Source organism: Leptinotarsa decemlineata, unplaced genomic scaffold (assembly GCF_025532065.1).
Source record: "Leptinotarsa decemlineata unplaced genomic scaffold, Ldec_3_MD MMD2_tig00002974_RagTag_RagTag, whole genome shotgun sequence".
NCBI lineage: Eukaryota > Metazoa > Arthropoda > Insecta > Coleoptera > Chrysomelidae > Leptinotarsa > Leptinotarsa decemlineata.
In genome coordinates, this window is record NW_027412578.1 from 3,404,836 (window position 1) to 3,432,356 (window position 27,521).

The window sequence follows — 27,521 nt, forward strand, 5'->3', positions numbered from 1 at the left end:
TGATGTTTCTAAAATTTTAGAACGATTAATAAAAATTAGACTAAGTTTTTGAAGAAATGTAACTTATTGTCGGAATTTCAGTACGGTTTTAGAGAAGGCAGATCAACAGAGGATGCCATTTATAAACTAACTACAGTTGTGTATAATGCTCTAGATAAAAAAATACCCATATTTGGAATATTCATAGACCTCTCTAGGGCTTTTGACACTGTATGTCACAAAAACTTTTTACGAAAGCTGAATGACTATGGTATCCGTGGGAATACATACGATCTTCTGTCCAGTTATTTAAGAGATCGTGAACAGAGTGCTGGAATTGATGGTGTTCTGAGTATTCCCAGAACTGTAACCTATGGTGTTCCTCAAGGCACTGTACTGGGGCCACTTCTTTTCACTATCTATATGAATAGTCTGTTTTCGTTGAATACCACAGGTCGAACTGTGAGTTTCGCCGATGATACTGCCATTTTGTACACTTCTTCAACTTGGCAAAATATGAAGCAAACCGTTGAAGAGGATTTTCCAAAAATTTCGAAATAGTTCCAATTCAATAAATTGATTGATAACTACAAAAAACTTGGTACTTACCATTCACATCTTATATTAGCGGATTACCGAACCTAGGTCCTCTCAAAGTAGGTTTGAACAAACAAAACCCTTCAGCAACATCGGTGAAATACCTTGGTGTCACGATAGATCGACATATGAAGTGGGATTTACATATGAAACAACTTCTCAAAAAATTAAGAGGGTTTCTTCCGAAATTTAAATATCTTAAAGAATTTATGGACATCGGACAATTAAAAATGATTTATTTTTCACTAATACAGTCACAACTTACATACGGAATTCTAGGATGGGGGGGTGTTAGTGATTGTTTTGCAGAAAACGTAAATGTGGTTCAGAAATAGATTCTTAAACTAATATTTGGCAAGACACGTAATTATAGTAGTGATCTCTTATATAAAGAAGCTAAAATCATGGATATCAGACAACTTTTCTGTATGAAAATATTATTAATCATTAAAAATAAAAAAATAAAAAGTTTATGAACATACTCATAATACACGAAGTAATTATTTTTTATTTTACCCCGATGTGACAAAACGATCGGACAACGAAATGTCAATTATCTGGCACCTAGAATATACAAGCAAATACCTCATGAGATTCTGAATATTGAGAAATTTAGAAACTTCAAATTTTTTTTAACTGAGTGGATTCTCAAGACGAAACGTAATATTTTCATCAATATCATGAATTCCAAATGAGTATGAAAAATGAAAAAAAAAAACCTCCTGATTATGTCATTTACCGAAGTGTGAAATTTACCCAACATGTGACTTATCAAAAAACCCAAATATGACTTTACCCGGATGTGTCATTATATCACGTACAAGCAGTTGGAACTGCTTCTGTGATTTTTCTGTTTATTTGTTTTTTGCATGTGTTATATTGGTTTTGTAATATTTTATTTTATTATGCAAATAAACATTATTATTATTTTTTTTTCACCGTAGTGTGCGCTGGTCAGGCCCTATCCCCGAAGCCCCGATACATTCGGGAGGGCGCGCCAGCATTATCAACCAATGACCACTCCCCACACCGTGGGGTAAGTGATCATTGGGTCCGAGAATCATGTGCCCTGAGCAAACGCAGTGAGCCAAGAATGACAGCCTTCTGCATCTGTGCGGCTAATATTTCTGCCTTAGTGCGGCAAGCCGGTATGATTTTGAGATTCGAGAGTAGAGAGGACATCATTCCATCCATTCCAACAACCATCTTGTCAGAGTGATCTGGATAGAGTCTGCGGAGTTCGAAGAGAAAATCTCGATATTTTATCCGTTTTTCCTCCTCTTTTCTGACGATATTCGTCTCGCCAGGAGCTGAAAACTCCACAACAAATATCGTTTTGCTCTGGTGATCGAGAAGGACTACATCAGGCTTATTAGCTTGTATGAGCCTGAGGGTGGGGAACGAATAGTTCCAATAAATTAGGCACTTCTCGTTCCCCACAACGGATTCAATATCCCCGGAGCGTAGGGCAACACCGGTGTCTCGTCAATACCGTAAGAGTGCCGTAGATGGTAATATAGCACTCTTGAAACCGCGTTATGTCGATGGATATAGGCCGAGACCGCATAAGCTGGACATGCTGATAGCAAGTGCATTAGAGTCTCAGGCGCCTCGTGGCAGGCCCTGCACCTTGTGTCAGAAACCTCTATACCCATCACACGACTGCGGTAGACTAAGGTGTTGAAGACACCATCCTGGCAAGTCATGATGAACCCCTCAGTTTCCGACTTCAGCCCACTCGACCTGAGAAAAGCAAACGTCAGGCGCTTAGATAAGCCAAGGTCTCCAATGTTATTGAAGAAGACCCCATGCAGTGGCTTATCCTTGTGTCTCTGCAGAAGTAAGGTGATCTCTACGGTTTTTATCTGAGCTTTTTGCTGAACGGGTTCCAACTCGGTGACAGAGTTGTGGTCACCTCGTTCAGAGTCGAGAACTATACCGAGTTCATCAGCTGCTCGGACAGCTGCCCTAAGGAGAAATGCTCCAATTCCTGCTCTCTCATGTCACAGACCATGCAGAGAAGGGGATCCGAACTCCTAATGACTTTACAGGCTGTATCCAGTACCATTCTGTCATGTAGACACTCCAAACTCAAAAGTCCACGGCCTCCCTGTTGTCGGGGGAAGTACAACCGTGGAACGGACGATTTGGGATGCAAACTCCTATAGAGATGCATCATCTTTCGGGTTTTCACGTCGAGTTGATACAGCTCCTCCCGAGTCCACTTCACTACTCCAAATGAGTAGAATAATATTGGAATGGCAAGCATATTTGTTGCAGCAACTTTGTTCTTTCCCGACAGTTCCGATTACCAGATCTGTCGAAGTTTGTGTTGATACGTGCCGCGAAGAGAGTTTTTCACTGCTGTTACCTCTTGTGAGTGGCGTTGTTCAACCACGAGGTAAGAATACTTCTCTCCGGCATCCAGATGGTGTAGGATGCTCCCATCTACGAGCTGCACATCCTCTCCGTAGTCCCCGCATCGTTCTCTTTTGAGATGGACTATTGCACATTTGTCTATCCCGAATTTCATACCGATAGCATGCGTGTACTCTTCCACCACTCCACCCTTAAGGACTGGTAGAGATCCTTCTCTCCATAGGCATAAAGTTTAAGATCATCCATATGAAACAGATGGGTGACCTTGTGCCTTCGGTTTCCGGGGGTGCCACAGTTATACCCTCGAGTATTTCTGAGCGCAACGGATAATGGCAATAGTGAGATGCAAAAGAGAAGGGGGCTGAGGGAACCACCCTGAAATACACCCCTTCTGAAAGTGACCCACCCTGTTTGGTCTTTTGCTTGACCAGATGTTATGGTGAAGCGAGTTCGCCAAAGTGGTATCAGTTGTTCAATGCATCTCACTATGTTATCGGGTACCGCAAGGCATCTGAGCAAATGCAAGATGAGCTCATGCGAAATTGTATCAAATGCCTTACGGTAATCGATCCAGGCCATAAAGAGGTTACGCTCATATTGTATCGAGTCCTGCGATACACATCTATCGATGAGCAGGTTCTCTTTACATACAGCGACTCCTCTCTTCGACCCTCTCTGCTCATATATTCGTTCGAACACTCGGTCAACTGCGGTGAGTATTCGTGTGTATAAGATGCTAGTAAACAACTTATAACACGATTATTATTATTATTATTATTTTATATATATATGACGAAATATTACAGTCGGGTTATCAACTCATTTGTTCATCATTTCGGTTCGAGGAACTAGAAGCAGGATGCACTGTAGGGTTTCAAGAAAGTCAATGTTCATCAATAATTTTTTCAATCATTTCGGTATATTCAAAGGTTATCTACCGAATGCACCAAGTTTAAACGGTTAAAATTTGTTTCAATCTGAAAAATTGAAAAGTTCAGTAGTTTATGTTGAAAAAAATTAATTCGAATTCAACAATATAGAAAGAGAAAAGATTTTTTTGCAGAAATTTTCATGAACGATTTGGAGAGGAAAATAGACAGTAACCCACTGGTAAGAAGTTTCGTGTATTTGTATAGAAATGTAGCTGACATCCTGGTATGTTTCACAGGAACGAACAGACAGTTGACTAATTTCTTGAATTTCATCAATTGTCTCAACCCTTCTATCACATTCACCATGGAGATAGAAAACAACGACTCTATACATTTTTTTGGAATTAACAATAACGAAAGTTAACAATAAAAATAATTTTTCAATTTATCGTAAACCAGCACATACAGATATTATCATCCATGATTCATCCACACACCCGTATCAGCACACAGTAGCAGAATTCAACAGTATGCTTCATAGACTGATAAATGTTCCCTTGTCAGATGCGAATTTCAATAAAGAACTGAACATAATAAAACAAATACCCGTCAATAATGATTACGATAGCAGTCTAATACATTCTCTATTAACAAAAAAGTTATACCTACAGCGAAGCTTTGAGAAAAATGTACCCAATTCAAAGACATGAGGATAAAAGTAATGGAACCTCAATCTACTTAGGCCAACCTACTACGAATATTTCAAATTTTCTGCACATGAAAGGTGTAAATGTCGCTTTCAAAACCAAAAATTTAGGCATGCACATTAAAAATAACAAAGATAAAAGTTCAGTTCCAAAAAAATCGAAAGTGTATAAATTGTCATGTGGGCCCTGTCTGATGTTTTATATAGGTCAAACTAGAAGAACGTTCAAAGCCCGTATGAAGGAACACACAAATAGTTTCTTAAATGAAAAAATAAACTTCACATATGCCACTCATTCAATCAAAAAGGGGCATACCAAAATGATTGACGTTTGTTTCAATTATGATAGAATAAATTTCATCTATTCAAAAGGTAAATCACCTTCATGCTTTTATCCTTTTGATTTATTCACTTTTTTTATCAATCCTCTAATTGATTTTATTCGAAGGCATTTTAGGCTATCCGAGTTTTTCCAATAACAGAGTGAATTCTTTGACACAGTTTCTCACAAACATGGACATCCAAGCATTCCTTTCTAGTTGACAGTATTTCGTTTGAGACATGTTCTAGCTGTATTGAGAATCCAACATTCATTTCTTATTGCATTTCTCCAATTGCATCTACTGGAATTGAATATTAGATGTTCAACAACATCCATATTACATCGTACAAGATATTGAACTAAAGGAGATTATTACCTCTACTTGTAATATTGTTGCATATAGCTTCATTAATGAACCATGTTACTTGATTTGGTTTAATAAAAAAAGAATTGATATAATCTGAAAATTATATGACGTGGATTATGAAATTAATATCACAAAACATGATCATTTTGAATCATATAAGCCTTGTTTGTTGTGAGATTAAAAAAATTCTTCAAAAACAATCAGCTTATGTTATGGCTCAAAAAGATACTTTAAATCACGAAAAATGTGGATTGTAAAAGATATTTCAAAAGTAATTCGTGTTCAATCATTTATATTACAATTGAGATGACCTGAAATTATACAATAAAATATATGAGATCCAACGCATAGACATAGATTAAGAAAAATGAAATATTTGCAACAAATTCATATTGAGAAGTATGTATAAAAAGCAATATACTTTTTGATGAAGCTCGACAGATTTTCAATTGCAGCAATGAAAATAGCTGCCCTACAAAACATGATATTGTCCTGGAATATTAGATTTCTACTGTTGGCACAATGTAGACGGATATTTTTTTTACTACACTTCAACTTTATCTTGTAGAACAACCCAGAAAATTCCTACCAAACTCCAGTGAAATTTTTAATGTGTTTAATGTCAAAAAAAAAACTCCAATATACAGGCCGGTTTGTTAGCTGATACCACTATTGCTATCTCGGAAACGGCAAGACATTCAAGATCGCTCAAATTGGGCAAAAGTTTCCTATGTCTGGGAACTAGAGTATTCTCTTTTCAGATCTAGAGTATCAGTTATAGTTTTCAAAATATTCGCCAAAAACCAAAATCGTCAAATTTCGTTTTTTGGCCCCACCGCCTCCATTTCGAATGATATATAAAAAAGGAACTTCCACTACTACTTCATGATTTTTATAATCTGATTAAAAAAAATTTTGAATGCGACGTTTCGTTAATTAAATTTCACCATCAACTTTATTTTTTAAATACGGACCCTTAGTTTTTTTATCGATGTTTGTAGCCACTGTTATGATGAATTCAGCTGTGTATTACAATACATGTCCGTGTTTAAAAAAATAAAGTTGATGATGAAATCCAATAAACGAAACGTCTCATTACGAATTGGTCTATATCAGATTATAAAAATATGAAACAGCATCCAAAGTTCCTCTAGTTTTTTTGTATCATTCGCAATAGAGGCGGTAGAGCCAAAAAACTAAATTCGACACTTCTAGTTTCCCAAAAAAAAACTTTCATCCAACTCAACCGATTTTGTAAGTCTTACCGTTTCCGGAATGGTAGTAGTCAGATCAGCAAAAAAAAAGAACTGTATAATAGGTAAATGTCGCGTCAAGTTTTGTATGAATTCTGTAATGTAATTTTAATTGATGGATTTGATTCAATTAAAGGTTTAGTATTTTCTTTGTGTAAAATGTCAATGAAGGCTTGTTCGCAAAAATGTTTTTTTACTATTAATTCATTCAAAGTCACGATAGCTGTGAAGTGCCAGACTCTTTCATTTCATAATATTCCACTGGAAAATTTGGTTTGAGTTGGTTTTCATTGGTTGGTTATCCATTGTTTGGATAACAGTGAGTAATATAGTGATATAATATAGGGTCTTGATGATCTTAACAGGCTACTAACAAAATCCTTAGAGGATAAAGAGATAGCCATGGCAACATTCATCGACATCGAGGGTGCCTTTAATAACACATCCACAGAGTCCATTACCAAAGCTCTAAATAGAAAAGGGGTTCCAACCCTCCTGTGTAAGTGGATAAATGCCAGTCTGGAAACAAGGGTAATCATATCATCCATAGTCGAAATCACAGTCACAGCTAGAGCTGGCAAGGGATGTCCACAAGGAGGGGTATTATCGCCCCTACTGTGGGCTATCCTAGTGGACAAACTACTAATGAGGCTAAAATCCAAAGACATGCATTGTTTAGGATATGCCGATGACCTTGCGATTATCGCAAGAGGCAAATTCGCAAGAACTGTTTCGGAGCACACACAAACGGCTCTAAACATAATGAATAGATGGTGCCAGGAGAAGGAACTAACAGTAAACCTTCTCAAAACTACACTAGTAGTCTTCACAAAAAAAGTACTTAGAGGGCTGAAGCCACCAATACTGCACGGGGTAGAAATTTCAATCGCACAAGAGGCAAAATACTTGGGAGTTATTTTTGACCACAAGTTGACATGGAATCAACACCTACAAAAAATAATCCAAAAAAGCACGATAGCCTTCAACTAGTGTAGAAGGATGTGCGGAAAAAATTGGGGTTTACAACCAAAAATGACCATATGGCTATATACCAGGGTTATCTTACCCATGATAGCATATGGCTGGGTGGTATGGTGGCCAAAGACTCAGCAGGCTGGGGCGATCCGAAGGATAAGTGGCATTCAAAGGCAATTTTGTCTGGCCGCCACGGGCGCTATGAGAACAACTCCAACAGTCACATTAGAAGTCTTGCTGAACCTAACGCCACTACATCTATATATTCAAGGGGAAGCCAGGTCAATCTGACCAGAGGGCAAATGCTTATAATCATGCTGCACGGTAAGAGGTACAACGAGCTGAACAAAGAGTTGGAAAACGACCCCATAATGGGAATGCCATCGGATGAGATCCCCAGTATAGCTTCGGAAAAAACTCCAAAACAATTATAACAGGCAGGTGTAGGAGCAGGAATCTATATAACTAAACCAAAGACAAAAGTCTCACTAAGCTTAGGTAAAAAAGTGACGATATTCCGGGCAGAAACAGCAGCAATACGTCACTGCGCAGAAGAGTTACTTAGGCAAGAGTTTAAGGAAAAGACTTTTGCAATATACTCTGATAGCCAAGCAGCTATAAAAGCAATTAGCTCCATGCAGGTCAATTCTAAACTGGTCTGGAACTGCCTAGGAAAGCTACAAGAACTAGGTAGTCCAAACAGACTGTCATTAGCCTGGGTACCAGGCCACACAGGATACAAGGGCAACGAAGAGGCTGATTCATCAGCACGAGAAGGAGCACGACGCTCCCCCATTGGCTCAGAACCCTTTTGTGGTACAGCAAAAGCGCTGCGAAAAACCTGTAACAGCAACTGGAAGGAAAAACAATCTCAAAAATGGTAGAATAAGGCGCCGGGTATGAGACAGGCCAAAGAGTTCATTAAAAACCATCGTCAAAATTCACGGAGTACCTACTAAGTCTGAATAGGGGATCAACTAGAGTTCTGGTCGGGCTATTGACGGGACACTGTAGACTTAACAAACACATGAACAACATCGGACTGGCAGACACAGCCCTATGCAGGCTTTGCCAAGAGGATGAGGAAACCTCCGTACACATACTATGCTATTGCGAAGGTCTGTCAAGGATAAGGTTTACAACATTAGGGGAGGAAAAACCACAACCCTCTCAATATATGGGAAACTTGAGGTCTGGCCTATGGAGTCTAGTTACAAGGACGGGCCTAGACAAGGAACTCTAGCATATATGAGGGCACACACAATAGATCTGCAAAGGTCGCAGAGTAGTGGCTGTTCAGCACAGAAGCCCCATATTAATCTAATCTAATCTAATATAGGGTCTTTCAACATGGGTTTCCGAAATTTGACAATGGATAACGCCCATCTTGTTGAAGCTACATCTGTAAAATCAGTTGTCATTTATTCTGTTTGTTTTGCCAAATCATCATGGACGGGTAAACCATTTAACAACACGTGCAAATAATACAATTGTTCCATCAAATGGGTGTTCAGTTCGGGCAACATAGCGAGCGTTTCGCCCACTTTACGGTCGCCATAATGATCCTACCGAGAGAACTATCCGCAGTGGTGGATAATTTGAGTCCGCCGGTTCAGTGAACGATCAACCAACACACGCAAGTCAACTGAACGCAAGATCTGACGAAAACATCGCCGCTGTGAGAGTGTGCAAGAGAATCCGAGTCAGTCGATTTAGCGTCGATCATGGGGCTGCACTCGTTCAAAATTCAACAGACCCAGGAACTGAAGATGAACTACAGTAGACAACGACGTGTGGTCTCTGAATAGGCTCTGGAGCAGTTGCAACTGACCTTAATTTTTATCGAAAAATCATCTCCAGCGATGAGGCCTTTGGATGAATAAGTTAGGTTAGGTTGCGTTAGGTTAGGTTAGGAGGATATAACAGCCTCTCCAGGAGATTTGAAGGGCTGAAACGACTTGATATCTCATTCAACTGCCGGTGCTGTGAAAACCTTCTTGACGACCTCCCGACCGTTTTTTTTGGCGTTTAGCGCCCTTGAACATGGAAGGTCTGTTGTTATCAGATTTCCAGAAAAATGGTTTTCTATTGAAAGCTCTAACGTTTCTTTACTAGAGGTCGTGAATGTTCCATCGTATCGGGTAGTTAAGGCGACTTAATTTCAGCAGTCGGCTCTCTAGAGAGAATTTTGTGAATTCTAGTGCTGCGCGCTAGGTCAATCAGAGATACTCTCACAGAATTGGTACGTGAACAAACAAGACTGTCCAATGCATCCCGAAAAAATCACGTTTGGTGTAGATTTTGGGCTGGCGGCTTCATCGTTTCATATTTCTTTGAGAACGGCGTTGGCCAGGCCATCACTGTCAACGGCTAGCACTATAGGTCGATGATTACCATATTCTTTTGGCCTGGCTTGGATGATCTGGACACCAATGGCATGTGGTTTCAACAGGATGGCGCTACGTGCCACACAGCTCATGCCACATTGGATATTCTGCACGAGCGATTCAAGGGAATGGTCACTTGGAAGTGATAAGAACTGGCCACCGACATCATGTAATTTGAATCCGTTGGTTTTTTGTAGAGTTTTCTCAAGTCGCAGGTGTATGTGAATAAGTCACAAACCACAGCGGTTTCTAAGCCAACATGACCCGTGCTATCGGTCAAATTCTAATGCGCTCCACCCAGAGAAGTAGTGGCAGACATTTGAACGATGATATCAATAGGTCTTTGAAATGAATAAAACATTTCGATGATATCTCACACACACTTTCTTTTATTTAAATTTAAAGATATAACTTGGACTGTTTAGTATCGCTTATGGAAAAACCCGCCTTTACCATAGCTGGGAGAAATTAAAAAATCCCCATGGATTGTCTGCCTAACCCATAAAAAACCGAACGAACAAAAATAATTTCAAATATTTTTTGTTAGGATTGCTCTGTTACAACAATAGAATATTATTCGTCACTAACTTGAATGTAAGTCTGACAATCTGTAACTAACTTATTTCGTCACGCAGGACGGTATTTATAGGAAAATATTGTTTACATGTTCTAAAAATGAAATAAGAAGAAAAAAGAGTCTTTGTGTCGTCTTGAAGAGTTGCGTATATGCAGGTGTTGATTCTGCAGCATCAGCGTTGACATTGGATCTTGTTTACTTCGAGTCACCTTGGTTATGAATGGAGAAGGTCAATAAACAACATATAACAACACCCTTCATATTCAAAAAGTTGGTGCGATGCGGCAACTTTTCATATCTGGGAATAAAATGGAGAACTACGGGATGTGTTCACATTTCGTTGAGCTCGATTTGTTCTTCCTCTGAAATTCTGTCTCTGACGTTGGGTCTTCGCCTTGGGAAAATACTGGCTAGAGTTTTCAGAGGCCTGAAAGGTTTGGGTGGTGGCGACGGAGGGTAGCTCGAGTCTTCGATAGCTAGGTTTCTTATGCGCCTTTTACTGCACTTACAGAGAATGTACAAAACTATTAGTACAATAATGAGTGTGATAGTCAAATAGCTAAACCATGAGATGTGTTTGGTTACGTAGGGTTGATTCATCAAATCGTCAAGGGTTTTGGAATAGGAATCCAATTTATGTTTGGCGACATCCAAATCGTCGACGTTTAGGTCACTTAGTTTCAGTGGTTTCAGCTTCGGGAGGCTTGATTTGTCTAGGATCTCGTTACAGCAATCGTATGGAATTAGGACTGGATGTGATCCATACGAAACGTTTGACAGTTTTGAAAATCTGGAATCCGCTTGAATTTTCGTGATTCCGATAAATGCACTACAATCGGTTTCAAGAGTCACTATGGAATTTTTGTTAATTAATTCCGTTTTCGGGGTCTTTCCGAGACAATTCACAGACACTTGTAATAGTTCGGAAAGTAGTATGAGCCATAAATTTCTTTCAATTTTGTGCACTTCATAACTTTGACTGAAGAAAAGAGAACTTTGACAGTTCATTGGAGTGTTTTTTGAACTTCTGAAGATTTGGGCTTCACAGATTGAATTTTGGTCAATTGGATACGAGAACATATCGTAGCACAATTCAGTTCGATGTATCAACGGTTTACAAGCACTCATGTCTGTAATTGGTACGAACATCAAAGAATCATCGTCTTTCGCGATATATTGTTGAGTGATTGACAGAATATGATGCAATCCTGTTCTGTTGTCAAATATCGGAACAGGATATAAATGGTATAAGCAGTACATTTCGGGTTCTATTAATGGGATTTTGAGTACAAAAACCAAGTTGGATTTGGTTTGAAATGCTTCGAGCTCTATTATTTCAAGATTTTGAGCAACTTTCTCTAATTTTGCAGAAAGGGAAAGGTTATTCCTCCTTAAGTTTTGGGATATTTCTAACAATGCATTCACCAAGTGTTCTGGTGTTATGATTGAGGAATGAATAATGTTCATACGTGCAAATGTGATAGAATCCAGAACGTCATCCACATTTTCTTGTAAATATAAGACGCTTTTCATGAGTTTTAGACAGATTTCTATGAATTTTAGTTTTGCTTCAATTTGACTCATTCTGTCATTCAATTCTATAATTGATTTTTCAATTACTTTTATATCTTCGTTGAAGGTTTGTTCGTCAACTTGTAGTTTTTTATAGTTGTATTGAAGTTTTGAATAACAGAAGTAGTTACCGGTATTTGGTTTTTCAATAAGTTTTCTAATTGATGTTCATCGTTATTTAGCCTGTTTATAGAATTGGTGTAAAATTCACCATCAGAGGCGTCAAGGTTGCCAGTGATTGATTTAAATATGCTTCCTATGCCATCAATAAGACCTCTTTTATATCTTTTGGTACCAAATGTTATTTCTTGAAATTTCATTTGTATTGATTTGGCAATTTGAGTTAGGAGACTACTATGAGTCTTTACTTCTGATCTGAATTCACTCATGCTATGACCACTGATTTGAGTTGTATCAATTAATGAATGAAGAATTTTGAAATTGTTTTCAAAAGCTTCTCTGAATTGGGAAATATTTTTGTTTACTAATAATGTCCACTTGTCATTTGTGAGGACAATGTTGCCAGTTTGGTGGTAATACACACCTACAGTGTTGTTAATTGGTTCGATTTTGTAATTGTCTACTGACGGAGTAGCTTGTGGATTTTGTTGTCTTATTTTACATTAATTTTGACTGTGTCCTTATCTCTTACAGAGATTGCAAAATTTTTGTTGAATGGAGGGTTATGGTTTTTTATGCTGGATGTTATTTGCATTTTTATTTAATTTCTGTTGTTGGAAATATGAGAGTTGTAGCTCTCGCTTTATTCTTTGAATAGCTTCGAGCATGGAAGCTGGGTTTCCGGCTCTTACTATTTGTCCTATGGTTGGTTCTAAACCTGCCAAGAGAGTATTTAGAGTCATGGTTTGTATTAAACTCTGTTGTGAAAATATTTCATTGAGTTTGTAAGGCTCAAATTCAGGTAAAGGGTTTGCATTTGGCATGATGTTTGACAATAGAACTGGTATTTGACTTATAAATATTCAGTTTCAAAAATATGAAAGAGTCGTGATGATTCTTTTTCACTCACCAAAGGTTGTCCATAGAGAATGAAATCGTACTTCACAAGCGTTGCTCCGGGAGAAGTTAGCGTTCGCGTGTTCTTCCGGCGTTGAAGAGACCGTCCGTCTGTGGTCCTGTTGGCCTGGGGTTTGTTGGTTCTTCCTTTAAAGGATTGGGATCCACCACTACTGGTTAGGCTGCTCCTTGTTCCGTTTAGTGTTGCAGGATCCTACCGACTGCGCCAATTTGTTATATCTCACTTTGGAAATATAAGTTTTTAAAAATTATTTATTTTGAAAATGGGGAAACAGTACTGAATTCCCCTGAGTTACAACAATACAATATTATTCGTCATTAACTTGAATGTAAGTCTGACAATCTGTAACTAACTTATTTCGTCTCGCAGGATGGTATTTATAGGAAAATATTGTTTACATGTTCTAAAAATAAAATAAGAAGAAGAAAGAGTCTTTGTGCTGTCTTGAAGAGTTGCGTATATGCAGATGTTGATTCTGCAGCATTAGCGTTGACATTGGATCTTGTTTACTTTGAGTCACCTTGGTTATGAATGGAGAAGGTCAATAAACAACATATAACATGGGTGTGATAAAATCGTATCATAACCGATTTGTAACCAGAACGTTGCAATCAAATGCGGTACGGTAGTTACGGCAGATATGTAACATAAATGTAACATAACCTATCTAATATAAAAGCTATCATTGAGGAATATCTTGCAACAAACCCGGAACCAGTATGAAATAGGGGTTACATCATCTGATTCGAGCTCGAATCTCTCTCGATACGATTTTATGATCTGACATTTCGCATATTTTATTACAGTTGGAGTTGCGGCAAAGCACTGTGATTTTATAACTGTACCAAAGATCAGATGTACAGAGGGATTCAATGAAATTTACTGAGTAGTTCATGAAAACATTTTTGAACAGAATTTCATTAGGAATAATGACGTTAAAGAATATGAGACGTGATATACTAAAACGATTGTCGGTTTTGTGATTCTAAAACGACTGTCGGTTTTGCCTTTCTCTTACAGTACCGTACAGAAATTATACTAAGCAGATGAGGAAAAATTATGATAAAATATATAGAATCGCAACCCTGACGACAATGTTTTCATTTTAATGCAACATTTCCTGAGAATTCAATGACGACTATTATGGAATTGTAATTTTTTACAGATGTAAATAAAATTGAATACAGTCAAAGAGTATTCTACTTTTTCTTTGTTAAGTAATCTCATGAAAAGATCCATTCAATTGATAAAAATATATCAATAAAAATTTGAAATATTCAAAAAATGAGCAAAGTCAAATATTTTCAAAATAATATATTTATTGAGGTTAATAAAGATATAGAGATCATTTCTTACGAAGCCCTTGTATTTTGGTAAATTTGCATTTGGTGTTTATTTTATTTATAAAGGATATTTCCCATGTAATTCTATACTAAGTTGAACAAAATTTTCACTGAATGTAAGTATGAAAGTACAACCTAAGCACATTGCATTTCGGAACCACTGAAAATATTGTCCATATTCTGCCTATGGAGATGTAATTTTCAAATAAAATTGTTTTGTGTGATTACCTCTTGAGTTGGAAAACAGCCTATGAATAAACGAAAGCCAACTTTTCGTCTTGAATCAGGAGCATAAAAACGACCTAATAATGTTATCTGAGATGATAGCGGAATGCCCTAAACCTCTGAACGGATACTCTTAAAAATAACTCCACATGCTGTTTGAAAAATCTCTTCATGGAAATCTCATATGTTTTTTATGTATGACAAATCACAGAAGCCACAGTACAGTAGCCACATGCGCACAAGTGCCTATAGTAATAGCTCAAAATCGACAGGTAGAATAATAACAATCTTGGATAGGTGAATTTCGTGAATTATCCTGATATTTTTCTTTGAATTCAATCTATGGTATGTATTTTGTGCTTCACAGAATACAGCAAATTCAGAAAGTTTTTTCAATCACTTTATCAATTCATGGATAATTTCCTTCGTTTTTCTTGTAAGTTATCCTGAATATAAGTGACATCTAGATGGATCTGATACATTTCTGTGAAAATCGTAAGAAATTTTTCAAATCTAGAGAAGGAAATAATGGTGTATACGTACAGGTAAACCTAAACATAATTTTTCTAAGGAAAATGTTCATGTAACACGTTCATGTAAAAATAATTCATCATTAAAAAATGATGAATGATAATAAAAAATATTCCATTTCATAATCATTAAATCAATGGAATTCCAGAGAAAATCAAACTTGAATTTCACGATATTTATGAACATTACCGATCGGAAAATTGTTACAAAAAATACAGGTCTGTATTTGAAAGTTCAAAGTTTTGAGTGCTTCAATCTGATGACACTCTCTATATCTATGAGAGTGTAGAACTATTTAAAAATAAAAGTAGATTTTTGGAAGCTAGACCAAGTCATAATTATCCTAAGCGCAATATGAATATATCTTATCTGATTCACAAATTGACAGTGTCAGAGAGGCATCCATCCTATGCGTCTATACGGTTTTTCAATAAATTACCATGCACAGAGACTTGAAATGTTAGTGAGCCTGAAAAAATACAAAACAGGTGTCAAAGAGCTTTTGATCAAGCTAGAACCTTATTCACTTCAGGAATATTTAAATAAGTTATAAACCTTTATGTAGAAATTGTGTGACGTTGTTTCATTTCATGTTTGATGTTTTCTTTATGAAACGTAGAGCATTCTCTGAAATATATTAATATTATTATTATAAAAATTCTGTTGTCATATCTTGATAATCCAATGAAAGTTTCAATGTTTAAGTGTAACAGATTCTAAATTTCTCTGTGATTGCTTAAGATACAGAAAAAAATATAATATCGAAATGTCAGGTTTTTCTCGTATATATCTGGAACCAAATGAGCCGATTTTTCGATTCCTTTTTCTGTTTTGAAATATTGCCGACAACTCTTCAAATATCTCATAAACGACGATTCCCAACGATGCCTTCATTTTTATGCGGACGGATCACTAATGTTCTTTGTTTTCAAGTAATTGTCATGGCCTCAGAAATCTGTAGAAATCAATAAGTTTCAAATTGATCAGGGTTGAGAAATACGGAAGAGAACTACACAAAAAATATTTGTTTCTGTTTGAATACTAATATTTCACAAAACATTGTACACATGGTGTAGTTATTAGTTATTTTGTGGAAATAACAGCATTGGTTCATATTCCAGTCAAATTCCATCAACCATCATACATATTAGCATCATCAATATATCGCAGGCATTCTCACAACTCACAACCCCTTGTACACACGTATCTGTCTGGTCAGCTTGGAATTTCTATGAGTCTTCATCGTATCATATTCCAGCCCTCAAGGTAAAATTCATTACTCGGTAACTTGATTACTTTGGAGCTCAGATTATCTTCGGTGTTGATACTGTTGACGTTATAATCATAAATTGAAACTGAATCCGCAAAAGTATTAAATTGTTACTAAAACCGAAACACCCGTTATGAGTTTATACTCCAGAACTGTATAATTACCGTATAGTTACCACCAGAGCAAGACCGATATTTGTCGTGGAGTTTTCACCTCCTGGCGAAACTAATATCGTCCGAAAAAGAAGGAGAAACGGATAAAATATCGAGATTTCCTTCGCAGACTCTATCCAGACCACTGTGTCAAGATGGTTGTTCTGATTATTGGTGTTCTGATTATTGGAGTCCTTGGTGGAATGATACCCTCTCTACTCTCGAATCTTAAAATCATACCAGCCTGCCGCACTAAGGTAGTAATCTTAGCCGGACAGATGCAGAAAGCTGTCATTTTTGGCTAACTGCGCTTGCTTAGGGCACATGATTCTCGGACCCAATGATCACTTTCCCCACGGTGTAGGGAGTGGTCGTTGGTTGATAATGCTCCCGAATGTATTGGGGCTTCGGAGGATAGGGCCTGACCAGCGCATACTTCGGTAAAAAAAATAATAGCCGACCGCTGATCAGGTGGAATCCTTTTGGAAGGATATCTATGAACACCCGCAGCCACTCAACACAAACACTCCAGCCCTAGCGCAGTTCGAAGCTTTCAACAGAGAGCTTCGACAGCATGTGTGTAACGCAGGACTCGATACAATAAAAACGTAACCTCTCTATGGGTAGGTTGGCTGTTCATCTTCCACTGCTTGAACCACTATGCATGCTATTTTCGGCGAGTGCATTAGCTTGGGATGTGGGGGTTGAGCAAACCGGCTATCGGATGTCTGCTTCCACGTAGCCCCGCGGGATACGGGAATGACAGAATCACTTGTGGTTCTGTTATTCCCTAACTGAATGGTACCCCAACAATGGCTTAATCCTAAGGTGTATGTATCCGTGCCGAGAGGATGAATGACACTGAATCAATCAGCTGTCTCTACGGAACCTTCGAGATACCGGGCGTCCTCTCGTCGTAGCATCGCCTTGTCACGGTATTGCGGGGCTCTGCCGTGATTGACCTTCATTCCCTAGCTACTCGCGGGACTTTTGTGGACAGAGTAAACTTCTTTTTTTTTTCTTACGCTTTACGCTGAATCTATAGAGGAGATGGATGTCGAGCTTACGACTCCAACTGACCTTCTTGTAAACTTAGATCAGGAGCGAGTCTACAGAGGAGATGCATGTCGGGTTTACGACTCCAACTGACCTTCTTGTAAACTTAGATCACAAGAGAGTCTACAGAGGAGATGGATGTCGGGTATACGACTCCAACTGACCTCCCTGTAAATTTAGTTCAGGAGCGAGAGCTTCTCAACTCCCCAACTCCTGATCCAACAACTGAACCTTAAAAAAAAAGGTTTGGTGGTGAAGCCAGGAAACGACTGAGTCGTCTCCTCAAGAGTGGGGTACCTTATAAAACCGCCTTGCACCAAATTCTTAAGCGGCTTACGCAGAATCTGTCTCAGGTGGGAGAACAAACTCACTATGAGCAGGTTAGCAAACGTTTGCACTCAAAAGATGATTCACCAGTGTAGCTGACGTGCAAAAACCCTCATATGGGAAGATTGCCGTGAGTATCAAGGTGAGAATCTTGCAATTTGACTATCCGACTGAATCAGGTCTTTAAAATTCGGCAGAGCCGTACTCTTAGTATCTGACCTGAAACACCACTCACCATACAAACTAATCGGCTCCGTTAAGAAGCTGGGTTTATTTGGCCCAGTGTGAATAGGTGTGAGCCACAATAAACCTTCGCGAGTTGCGGTGGAGGATCGAATATACCCACTCACTTTGGACCTAACCTAACTTAACCTCTCTATGGCCTGGATCGATTACCATAAGGCATTTGATACAATATCGCATGAGCTCATCTTGCATTTGCTCAGATGCCTTGCGGTACCCGACAAAATAGTGAGATGCATTAAACAACTGATACGACTTTGGCGAACTCGCTTTACCATAACATCTGGTCAAGCAAGAGTCCAAACAGGGTGGGACACTTTCAGAAGGGGTTATTTCAGGGTGATTCCCTCAATCCCCTTCTCTCCTGTATCTCACTATTGCCATTATCCGTTGCGCTCAGAAATACTCGAGGGTATAAATGTGGCACCCCCGGAAATCAGAGGCACAAGGTCACCCATTTGTTTTATATGGATGATCTTAAACTTCATGCCTCTGGAGAGAAGGATCTCCATCAGTCCTTGAGGGTGGCGGAAAAGTACACGCATGCTATCGGTATGAAATTCGGGATAAACAAATGTGCAATGGTCCATCTCAAAAGAGGACGATGCAGGGACTACGGAGAGGATGTGCAGCTTGTAGATGAAAGCATCCTACACCATTTGGATGCCGGAGAGACGTATACTTACCTCGGGGTGGAACAACGCCACTCACAAAAGGTATCAGAAGTGAAGAACTCTCTCCGCGGCAAGTATCAGCACATATATCCATCCAAATAACGCAGCCCTAAGAGTGATATATTACCATCTACGGCAGTCTTACGATAATAAAGAGACACCGGTGTTGTCCTACGTTCCGGGAAATATTGAATCCATTGTGGGAAACGAAAAGTGCCGAATTTATTGGAACTATGCAAGCGCACAAGCCTGATGTAGTCCTTCTCGACCACCAGAGCAAGACGATATTTGTCGTGGAGTTTTCAGCTCCTGTCGAGACGAATATCTTCCGAAAAGAAGAGGAAAAACGTATAAAATATCGAGATTTTATCTTCGAACTCCGCAGACTCTATCCAGAAAACTCTGTCAAGATGATTGTTCTGATTATTGCAGTCCTTGGTGGGATGATGCCCTATCTACTCTCGAATCTTAAAATCATACCGGCTTGCCGTACTAAGGCAGAAATCTTAGCCAGACAGATGCAGAAGGCTGCTGACTGCGCTTTCTCAGGGCACATGATTCTCGGATCCAGTGATCACCTACCCGACGGTGTAGGGAGTGGTGGTTGGTTGATAATGCTGGCGCGCCCTCCCGAATGTATAGGAGCTTTGGGGGATAGGGCCTGACCAGCGCAAACTACAGTTTGAAATAATAATAATAATAATGTGTGTTCCTTGGTGAAAAGTTCAAAGTTAGGATTCTAATATTTCTATATGTAAATTTACAGAAGAGTCGTCTAAGAATAGAAACAGTTATAACATTATTTTTGAAAAATATCACTGATAATTTAAATACCTGAATATAAGACGTATATGAGTATATACAGTGTGTAAAAGCCAAATGGAATAATTTCATCAATTCGGTTACGGTACATATTTTATTAAAATCCTGAAACACGTCAGATTTAAATTATAATTTAACATACTTCAACCGAAAAATACTACCCTACCTGTCGAATGACAGGTATCGATTGCAAGGTCTTCTCATTCTCTATTCAAAAATGTTATCGCTTTCAAGTGTATTGCAACAATTAAGATAAAATAAATTAATATCAGGTGGTTACCGAAATTCGATAAAATACAATCAAAACTTATTGCAATATACTCAAAACTTATTTCATGTTGAGGTTTGTATTCAGTATCAAAAAATAATTGAAAAAACTCCAAATGTTCACAATTTTCTTCGATAACTTTGAAGCCTGAACATTTCTTGAGATAGGTAAGTATAGTATATATCCGAATTGAATATATTACATTCATTATGACAATTCGACCTCCCCCAATGTGAAATTCAATAATAGTTCCATGTTCATGGAAAAACAGTTGAAAGAAATCTCGGAGTACTATATCAAATTTCGAATCAAAATTATAATAATTCAAATACAAGAAATAATACTTTCACCTGAAAAAGTCGTGAAAATAATATGTTATATGTGGTTTTGAGTTTTTGTGGACTGTATTTGAATAAAATGGCACCACATTCACTACTAACGCTTTATTGCGAAAACTAACAAAATGTTAAATATGAAATGTGTTCACTGTAAAGAGTGTCTATTGCAAGTGTCTTTGTCTTGGGATGTTAGGATGGAAAAAACCCTTCAGCAGGTAGCTGTGCATGGAGGGGTAGACGCTGGGTGTTTAGCGCCCGGTTCTTCGGTGTTGCCAATATTCGACATAGCCCCCGCCTTGAAAGAACCACCTTCTTTCAATGAAAAACTATCTGCTTTGGGTAGAACACAGATTTTGGAGAAGGCTCGTCGCAAGAGGCCTGCCTTGGTCTGGATCGTGGCCACTCTAGAAATACCATCTTTTCCAGGATGTACTGATACGATTCGTCCGAGGGCCCATTTGAATGGGGGGAGGTCGTCATCCTTGATTATGACTAGGTCGTCCTTCCTTAGTGCCTCTTGGTTGGTTCTCCACTTGGTACGCACTTGGAGCTCGCATACATACTCTGAGGACCAGCGTTTCCAGAAATGCTGTTGGATCTGCTGAATTCGCTCGTAGTGTTTCAACCGGTTGTCAGGAACTGATAGCAGATTAGTGTCTGCGATGGAGATCATGGGACGGCCGATGATAAAGTGAGAGGGCGTGAGAGGATTGAGGTCTGATGGGTCAGAAGATAGTGGGTGCATGGGTCTCGAGTTGAGGATTGCTTCGATTTGCACTAGCAGTGTGTAGAACTGCTCGAAGGTGAGTAATGCATTTCCCGCTACGCGTATCAAATGGTGTTTCATCGATTTCACGCTAGCCTCCCAGAGACCACCAAAGTGCGGAGAAGCCGCTGGAATAAAGGACCATGAAATGCCTTCATTTTCTACTGTTTCGGCTATGTTTTTCGAATTTGTTTTGAGGAAAACGCCGAGATCATGAAGCTCATTGAAAGCTCCAACAAAGTTGGTTCCGTTATCAGAATACATTCGAGACGGTTTTCCTCGCCTTGCTATGAAACGCCTAAAGGCTGCGATAAATGAATCTTTAGTTAGGTCAGGCACTAACTCTATATGAACTGCGCGAGTGGTGAAGCAGACGAAAACGCTAGCGTAGGCCTTGCTTATCTTACAACCACGACCTTGTCGATCCTTGACCTTGAAAGGTCCAGCGTAATCTACCGATGAGATGAAAAACGGAGGAGAAGGATTCACCCTAGTGGCCGGAAGATTTCCCATGAGAGGGTTGGTTATGGTGGGTTTCGTTCTGAAGCACGTTACACATTCATGCACTATCCGTCGAGCTAGGCTGCGACCAGCAATTGGCCAGTATGTTTGTCGAATATGTGCTAATAATAACTGAGGTCCAGCATGCATCAATCGTGTATGCTCCAATGAGAACAGCAACTCAGTGAACTGACATTTATTATTCAATAAAATCGGGTGTCTCTGACTGAAAGGAAAGTTCGAATTGGCCAGCCTTCCTCCAACCCTCAAAATTTCTTGCTCGTCAAGAAAAGGGTTTAGTTTCAGTATTTTACTGGATCGATCTAAACCTTTCCCTTCGCGAATGGAGCGAATTTCATTACGAAAGGACGTATTTTGCGTTAAACGAACTAAACGTGAATTTGCGCTATCGATATCATCACATGTGAGCGGCCCTAAATTTCGATCATCTTTATGACACGAAGAGTTTTTTCGAAATCTCAAGCAATAGGCTACTATTCTACGAATTTTTGCTAAGTTTGAATATCTTTCGAGTATATCGAGAGTCTCAATGGTAGCCTTGTGAACAAACACAACTTTCTTGAGTTCGGGTAGTGTCGAAGTTTTTGTTGGCATGAAGGGCCAAGCTCCTTCGCTCTCTTGCAGCCAACTCGGTCCACACCAATAAATTTTCAATGAACCGAGCATACCGGGTACGATGCCTCGCGACACGTGGTCAGCAGGGTTGTCCTCAGTGGGCACGTGACGCCAATTCGCTGAGTCACTTAGCTCTTGGATGGCGGCAACACGATTGGCTACGAAAACTTGCAATAAGTTGACGGGCGTTGCTATCCAACCTAACACTACAGTTGAATCTGTCCAGTACGTGATAAGATCTACCTTCAACTTTAGCGAGTTTTTAACCTTATCAACCATTCGACACATTAGCAAGGAAGCGATGAGCTCTAGACGTGGTATAGTTTGAATCTTCAGAGGCGCTACTTTAGATTTCGCGCAAGCTAAATTCACGAAAGCCTCACCGCGAGAGTTGCATGATTTTATGTAGACGCACGCTCCATACGCATGCGCAGACGAGTCCGAGAATCCGTGGATTTCTAGCGATACGAATTCGGGACAAATAACTCTTCTAGGTATAGAAAGTTCATTGAAATCCTTGAGTTCATCCCGAAACCGCAACCAACGAGTGTGTAAGTTTGATGGCAAGGATTCATCCCAATCAATTTTTTCCATCCATATGTCACGCATGATGAGTTTGGCTAGTAGAATCGACGGGCTCAGTAGTCCCAAAGGATCAAAGATTTGAGAAGTTTCGGAGAGAACCGTACGTTTTGTAACCCTGGTGGAAGTTCCTACTGATATTTTGTATAAAAAACGATCTGTTAAGGCATTCCATATCATACCAAGGGTTTTCGCGTTTTCATTTACGCCGAGATCTACTAATTGAGTGTCATTTTTCGATACCAAGCGTTGTAAAATTTCCGAACTGTTTGAAATGAATTTACGTAAATGAAAACCTCCCGATTCAAGGACCTTGATAACTTTGTTGACAGTTTCAACAGTTTCTGTTACTGTAGCACCTCCCGTTAGCATATCATCAACATAAAAATGGTGCTTAATCACCTCAGCCGCCGCGGCATCCTCACATTCAACCCCTAACTGATAAAGACAGCGTATGGCTAAGAAGGCAGCAGAGGAAGTGCCGTAAGTGACTGTCGTTAATTCGTAGGTATCTACTGGATTCTCGGGATTATCACGCCAAAGAATCCTTTGCAGAGATCTCTGAGTAGGGTCGACTAGGCACATGCGATACATTTTCTCAATGTCACCCGCAATCACGAAATTGTGTTTTCTATAGAGAAGTAGAATCGAAAACAAATCCGACTGAATAGTCGGCCCGACTAGTTGCAGGTCATTTAATGAATACCCGCTTGTGGTTGAACAAGATGAATCGAAAACCACCCTGAGCTTAGTTGAAAGGCTAGCTTCTTTGATGACTCCGTGATGTGGCATATAGTAGACATTTTTTGCGTTATCAGGTTCAGTGACCTTCACCATATGTCCAAGTGCACGATATTCATCAATAAATTTCCTATACTGATCGCCAAAGGTTTGAAAATTTTGCAATTTCCGCTCTAGCCTCAGAAATCGTTTTTTCGCGACTTCCTGAGAATCTCCGAGCAGTTCGGGGTCGAGTTTGAGTGGAATGCTAACAACAAAACGCCCTTTTTCGTCTCGCTTGGTGTTTTCAACAAAATGCGTTTCAGCTAAAATCTCTTCATGAGATAGTGCCTTCGTGTACGGAAATTCCTCTATCGACCAGAAGCGCTCTAATTGTTTGTCTATCTGTATGTTTTTCGAGAAATTACACTGTACTACGGGAAAGCTACTAGCTTGGATAGGACCCGCGACTATCCAACCGAATTTGCTCTTCTGCAAAATAGGTCCGTGAAAACCTAAATTGATTTTTCCCACACAAATAATTTCCCAAAAATGATCTGCTCCTATTAAGATGTCAATTCTGTTCGGAATGTGGAAATTGGGATCGGCTAACTGGATGTTTTGGGGTATATCAAGTTTTCCCAAATCAATTTTGAAGTTAGGCAAATCCCCCGTTATTTGTGGAACTACTAGACACGAAACGTTTAGTGAGAAATCATTCGTGTTTGATTGAATGTTCAAGTTGCAACGATGTTTCACTTGAGAATACGTCTCATTGAGACCACCTACCACGAGCTGAGTATGAACGGTTTCCAATTTGAGATGTTCACAGAGTTCAGAAGTGATGAAGCTACTTTGAGACCCTGGATCTAGTAGTGCACGGGCAAAGTGCACCTTGTTCGAACTGTCGCGAACTCGAACTGTGACTGTCGAGAGAATGACTTGGCTATTACAGGCGCTATAAGCTGAGAATGCTGTGATAGTTTCGTTAGTTTGTCGAAAGGGTTCGGCTTCGCAATTCAGATTTGTAGCCTTGTCTATGTGGAGCAGTGTATGGTGTCTAGACTTACAAATTTTACAAGAACTAGACCTGCATTGACGTACCAAGTGACCAGGTTTCAAGCAGTTAATACAAAGTCCCCTTTGTTTCGCGCGTTCTAGTCTGTTTTTAATCGACAATTTTTTAAAATCTGAACATTCACTGATGAAATGTGGATTTTTACAATTAGGGCATCTAATGATCGGAGCTTCATTCGATTCGTTTGAACAAATGAATGATTTAATTCTACCATGTTTGTCGTCGCGTCTTGTATTCACATTTTTATGTGCTGAAGGAAAATCTTTGGTTGTCGAGTTTGATACGGACTTAGCGGATTTACCTTTCTCGATATTAGAAAGTAAAATTGCACGTTTTTCCAGGAAGTCCGAGAAGTTTTGCCAACTTGGGCGCTCATACTTTTGTTTTACTTCTTGCCATCTCGCGGACGTGTCGTCGTCTAATTTCGATAGTGTCATGAAAATGATAAACGTACCCCAGTGTTCAGTATGTTCCCCTAACGTACTCAAAGCCTTCAATCTGTTGTTAGTGGCATCCACAACCTTGCGGATTCCCGTTGAGGTAGCGATCTCAATTTTTTCTAACTCAAAAAGTCGTTCTAAATGATGTTGCGTCAAATCGGTAGATTCGTTATATCTTTTACATATCGCTTGCCACGCGTATTTATAATTTTCACTACTATAGTCTAAGCTACCGATATGCTCGTACACTTCTTCGGTCAGGTGTCGTCTAAGGTGATGAAATTTCTCAATATCCGATATGTTTGTTCGCGAATGAATAATAGATTCGAAAGTGTCTCTGAATTCGGGCCACGAATCTAAAGAGCCGTCGAAAATCTTAAGTGTAATTTCAGGTAAACGCGTTTCCCTGATCTCTAGTTTATTTATGCCATCTGGCAACGGTGCATGACCCGATGCATAAGATTTCCTACTGTGCGTTTCGTCTTGTTCCTCACCGCCCGCACTTACAGACGCCAAATATCGTTTAGCTTTACCGACGCATGCAAAGAAATTTGTCTCGAACGATTCCCGCTCGTTTTCTTCGACTATTGTATCGACCGAATTTAATGAGTCGATTTCGCTTTGAACCTTGTCGTAGTCCTCAATTAATCTACTAATTCTCTCTAGTCTCGCCTGGAGATCAAAGAGAACATCCGAGTCCGTAATACATTTATCTGGATATTTGTTTTCTAAGTGAATAATGAATTTATTGAAAATTGTCAGTTTTGATTTACAAACACTACGTTTCTTACGCAATTTTTCTACGAGTTGAATTTCAGACTCGGCCATTCTGGACTATATGAAATCGACAAAACACCTTGAGGATGACAACAGAATGCGAGCTGAATCTATAATGAATTGACAAGCAGTCTAATGAAATGAAGTAATCTGCTTGCGAGTCAAAGCAAAGGAATGTGTCAAGGAAAGAAATAATATGGAACGGACTCACTTTTTTTTTTCTTCTCCTCGTCTGTGAAGATGAATATCGTTCGTTGCACTAAGATCAAAAATAGTATATCCAATCCGTCTCGAATGGACCAAAATGTTATATGTGGTTTTGAGTTTTTGTGGACTGTATTTGAATAAAATGGCACCACATTCACTACTAACGCTTTATTGCGAAAACTAACAAAATGTTAAATATGAAATGTGTTCACTGTAAAGAGTGTCTATTGCAAGTGTCTTTGTCTTGGGATGTTAGGATGGAAAAAACCCTTCAGCAGGTAGCTGTGCATGGAGGGGTAGACGCTGGGTGTTTAGCGCCCGGTTCTTCGGTGTTGCCAATATTCGACATAATATCTATATGATGTCCACAACTTTAAAAAACTGAATTGCAGGAACTGAAAATTCTCCTATTCTTTGAAGTTCTTCGAAAGTTGAAAAGGTTAATATTCTCATGGGGATCGGGGGTCTAAGATAAAAAACTCACATCATACTGAAGAACCTCCATAGCTGCGGCGAGTTGAAAGTTCAAAGCATCTTCTTAAAAAAGTTCAAAGACCGCGCGAAGATTTGCAAACATGGCATAGCTCACTGTGATCATTTCACCGAATCCATAGCTCACATGATTGGTCTACGGCAATAGCATCGGCAGTCGAACAACAAGTGAAACGATGCCAGGCGTCGTCAGCGTCAAACTTTAGTTTGGAAGCGTCCTCCAGCGGGCTTGCGCGCTCTCCTGGAATATTGCTGTTTTTCAAAAAATCATGCCGAGGGAAAGATTGTGAGAGCGGTTAAGAAGACGCTTTTCAAATTCACATACGTACACCTGAATTTTCCCTGAGGCGATGTAGTTTTCTTTCGTCTTGGTGTAACAGTTGTAATTTTATGATGTGCATGTATTGCAGTTTTCGAAATGATTTTAAATCGGAAAAATAAATTTTCTATTCAAACCTGAAGAGACTAACATGCTCATAGATGTCATAAATGAATCATTTACTGAAGTTATTTTCTATCGAAAAGACATGATCTTGTTGTCAACCTCACTGAAACAAATGCTATTTTGTTAGGTTGTCGTCATGAAAGTTATAGCAATTCAAACGAGTAATACTGTTTTCAATGAGAAAATGGTATGTTACTGAACGAGAGAGAATTACGAGCGAGTAATTAGTTAATATTGTATAACAGAGAAAGCACTCAAACTCCATATTACAAAAGAATGGAAATAGTAGAGAACGAAAACAAATGGAACGCCGTTTTACTTTTTATTGTCACAAATATTCATTCCTCAATTTGTTCAACTAACAATTTATTTGTTTGAATTTAATTGACTCATGCATTTGTTCGACACATTAAAAACGATTGTTCGCAAAATTTGTTCTATTTTAAATGACACTTGATTTAAAATGTTACATGAATAAAATTGTTATTTGAATAAAAAAGAGTAATGAAATAACTTGAAGCTTTCATTGATTCCGAAGAAAAATATTGTTTCAGAGTATTGGAAAATGGAACGCCAATTTATTATATATTATGCTGAAAAATA

The 27,521-nt window shown here is 38.9% G+C and overlaps 2 protein-coding genes across 2 annotated transcripts in view; both read right to left on the reverse strand.

The window, feature by feature from the left end:
- mAChR-B (muscarinic acetylcholine receptor) overlaps window positions 1-26,628 on the reverse strand; it is a 236,864-nt gene extending 210,236 nt beyond the window's left edge. Inside the window, exon 1 of the mRNA XM_074177282.1 lies at window positions 26,466-26,628. The gene's annotated coding sequence lies outside the window, so the exon portion shown is untranslated. The remainder of the gene's footprint in view (window positions 1-26,465) is intronic.
- LOC141483059 (uncharacterized) lies at window positions 20,483-25,825 on the reverse strand. Its single transcript, XM_074177237.1, has one exon. It carries the CDS (start codon window positions 25,823-25,825, stop codon window positions 20,483-20,485), a length of 5,343 nt encoding a protein of 1,780 aa, XP_074033338.1.
- Window positions 26,629-27,521: the final 893 nt, after the last annotated feature.

Excerpts from the sequence above, each read along its gene's own strand:
- LOC141483059 (XM_074177237.1), bottom strand. The coding sequence starts at position 25,825 with ATGGCCGAGTCTGAAATTCAACTCGTAGAAAAATTGCGTAAGAAACGT.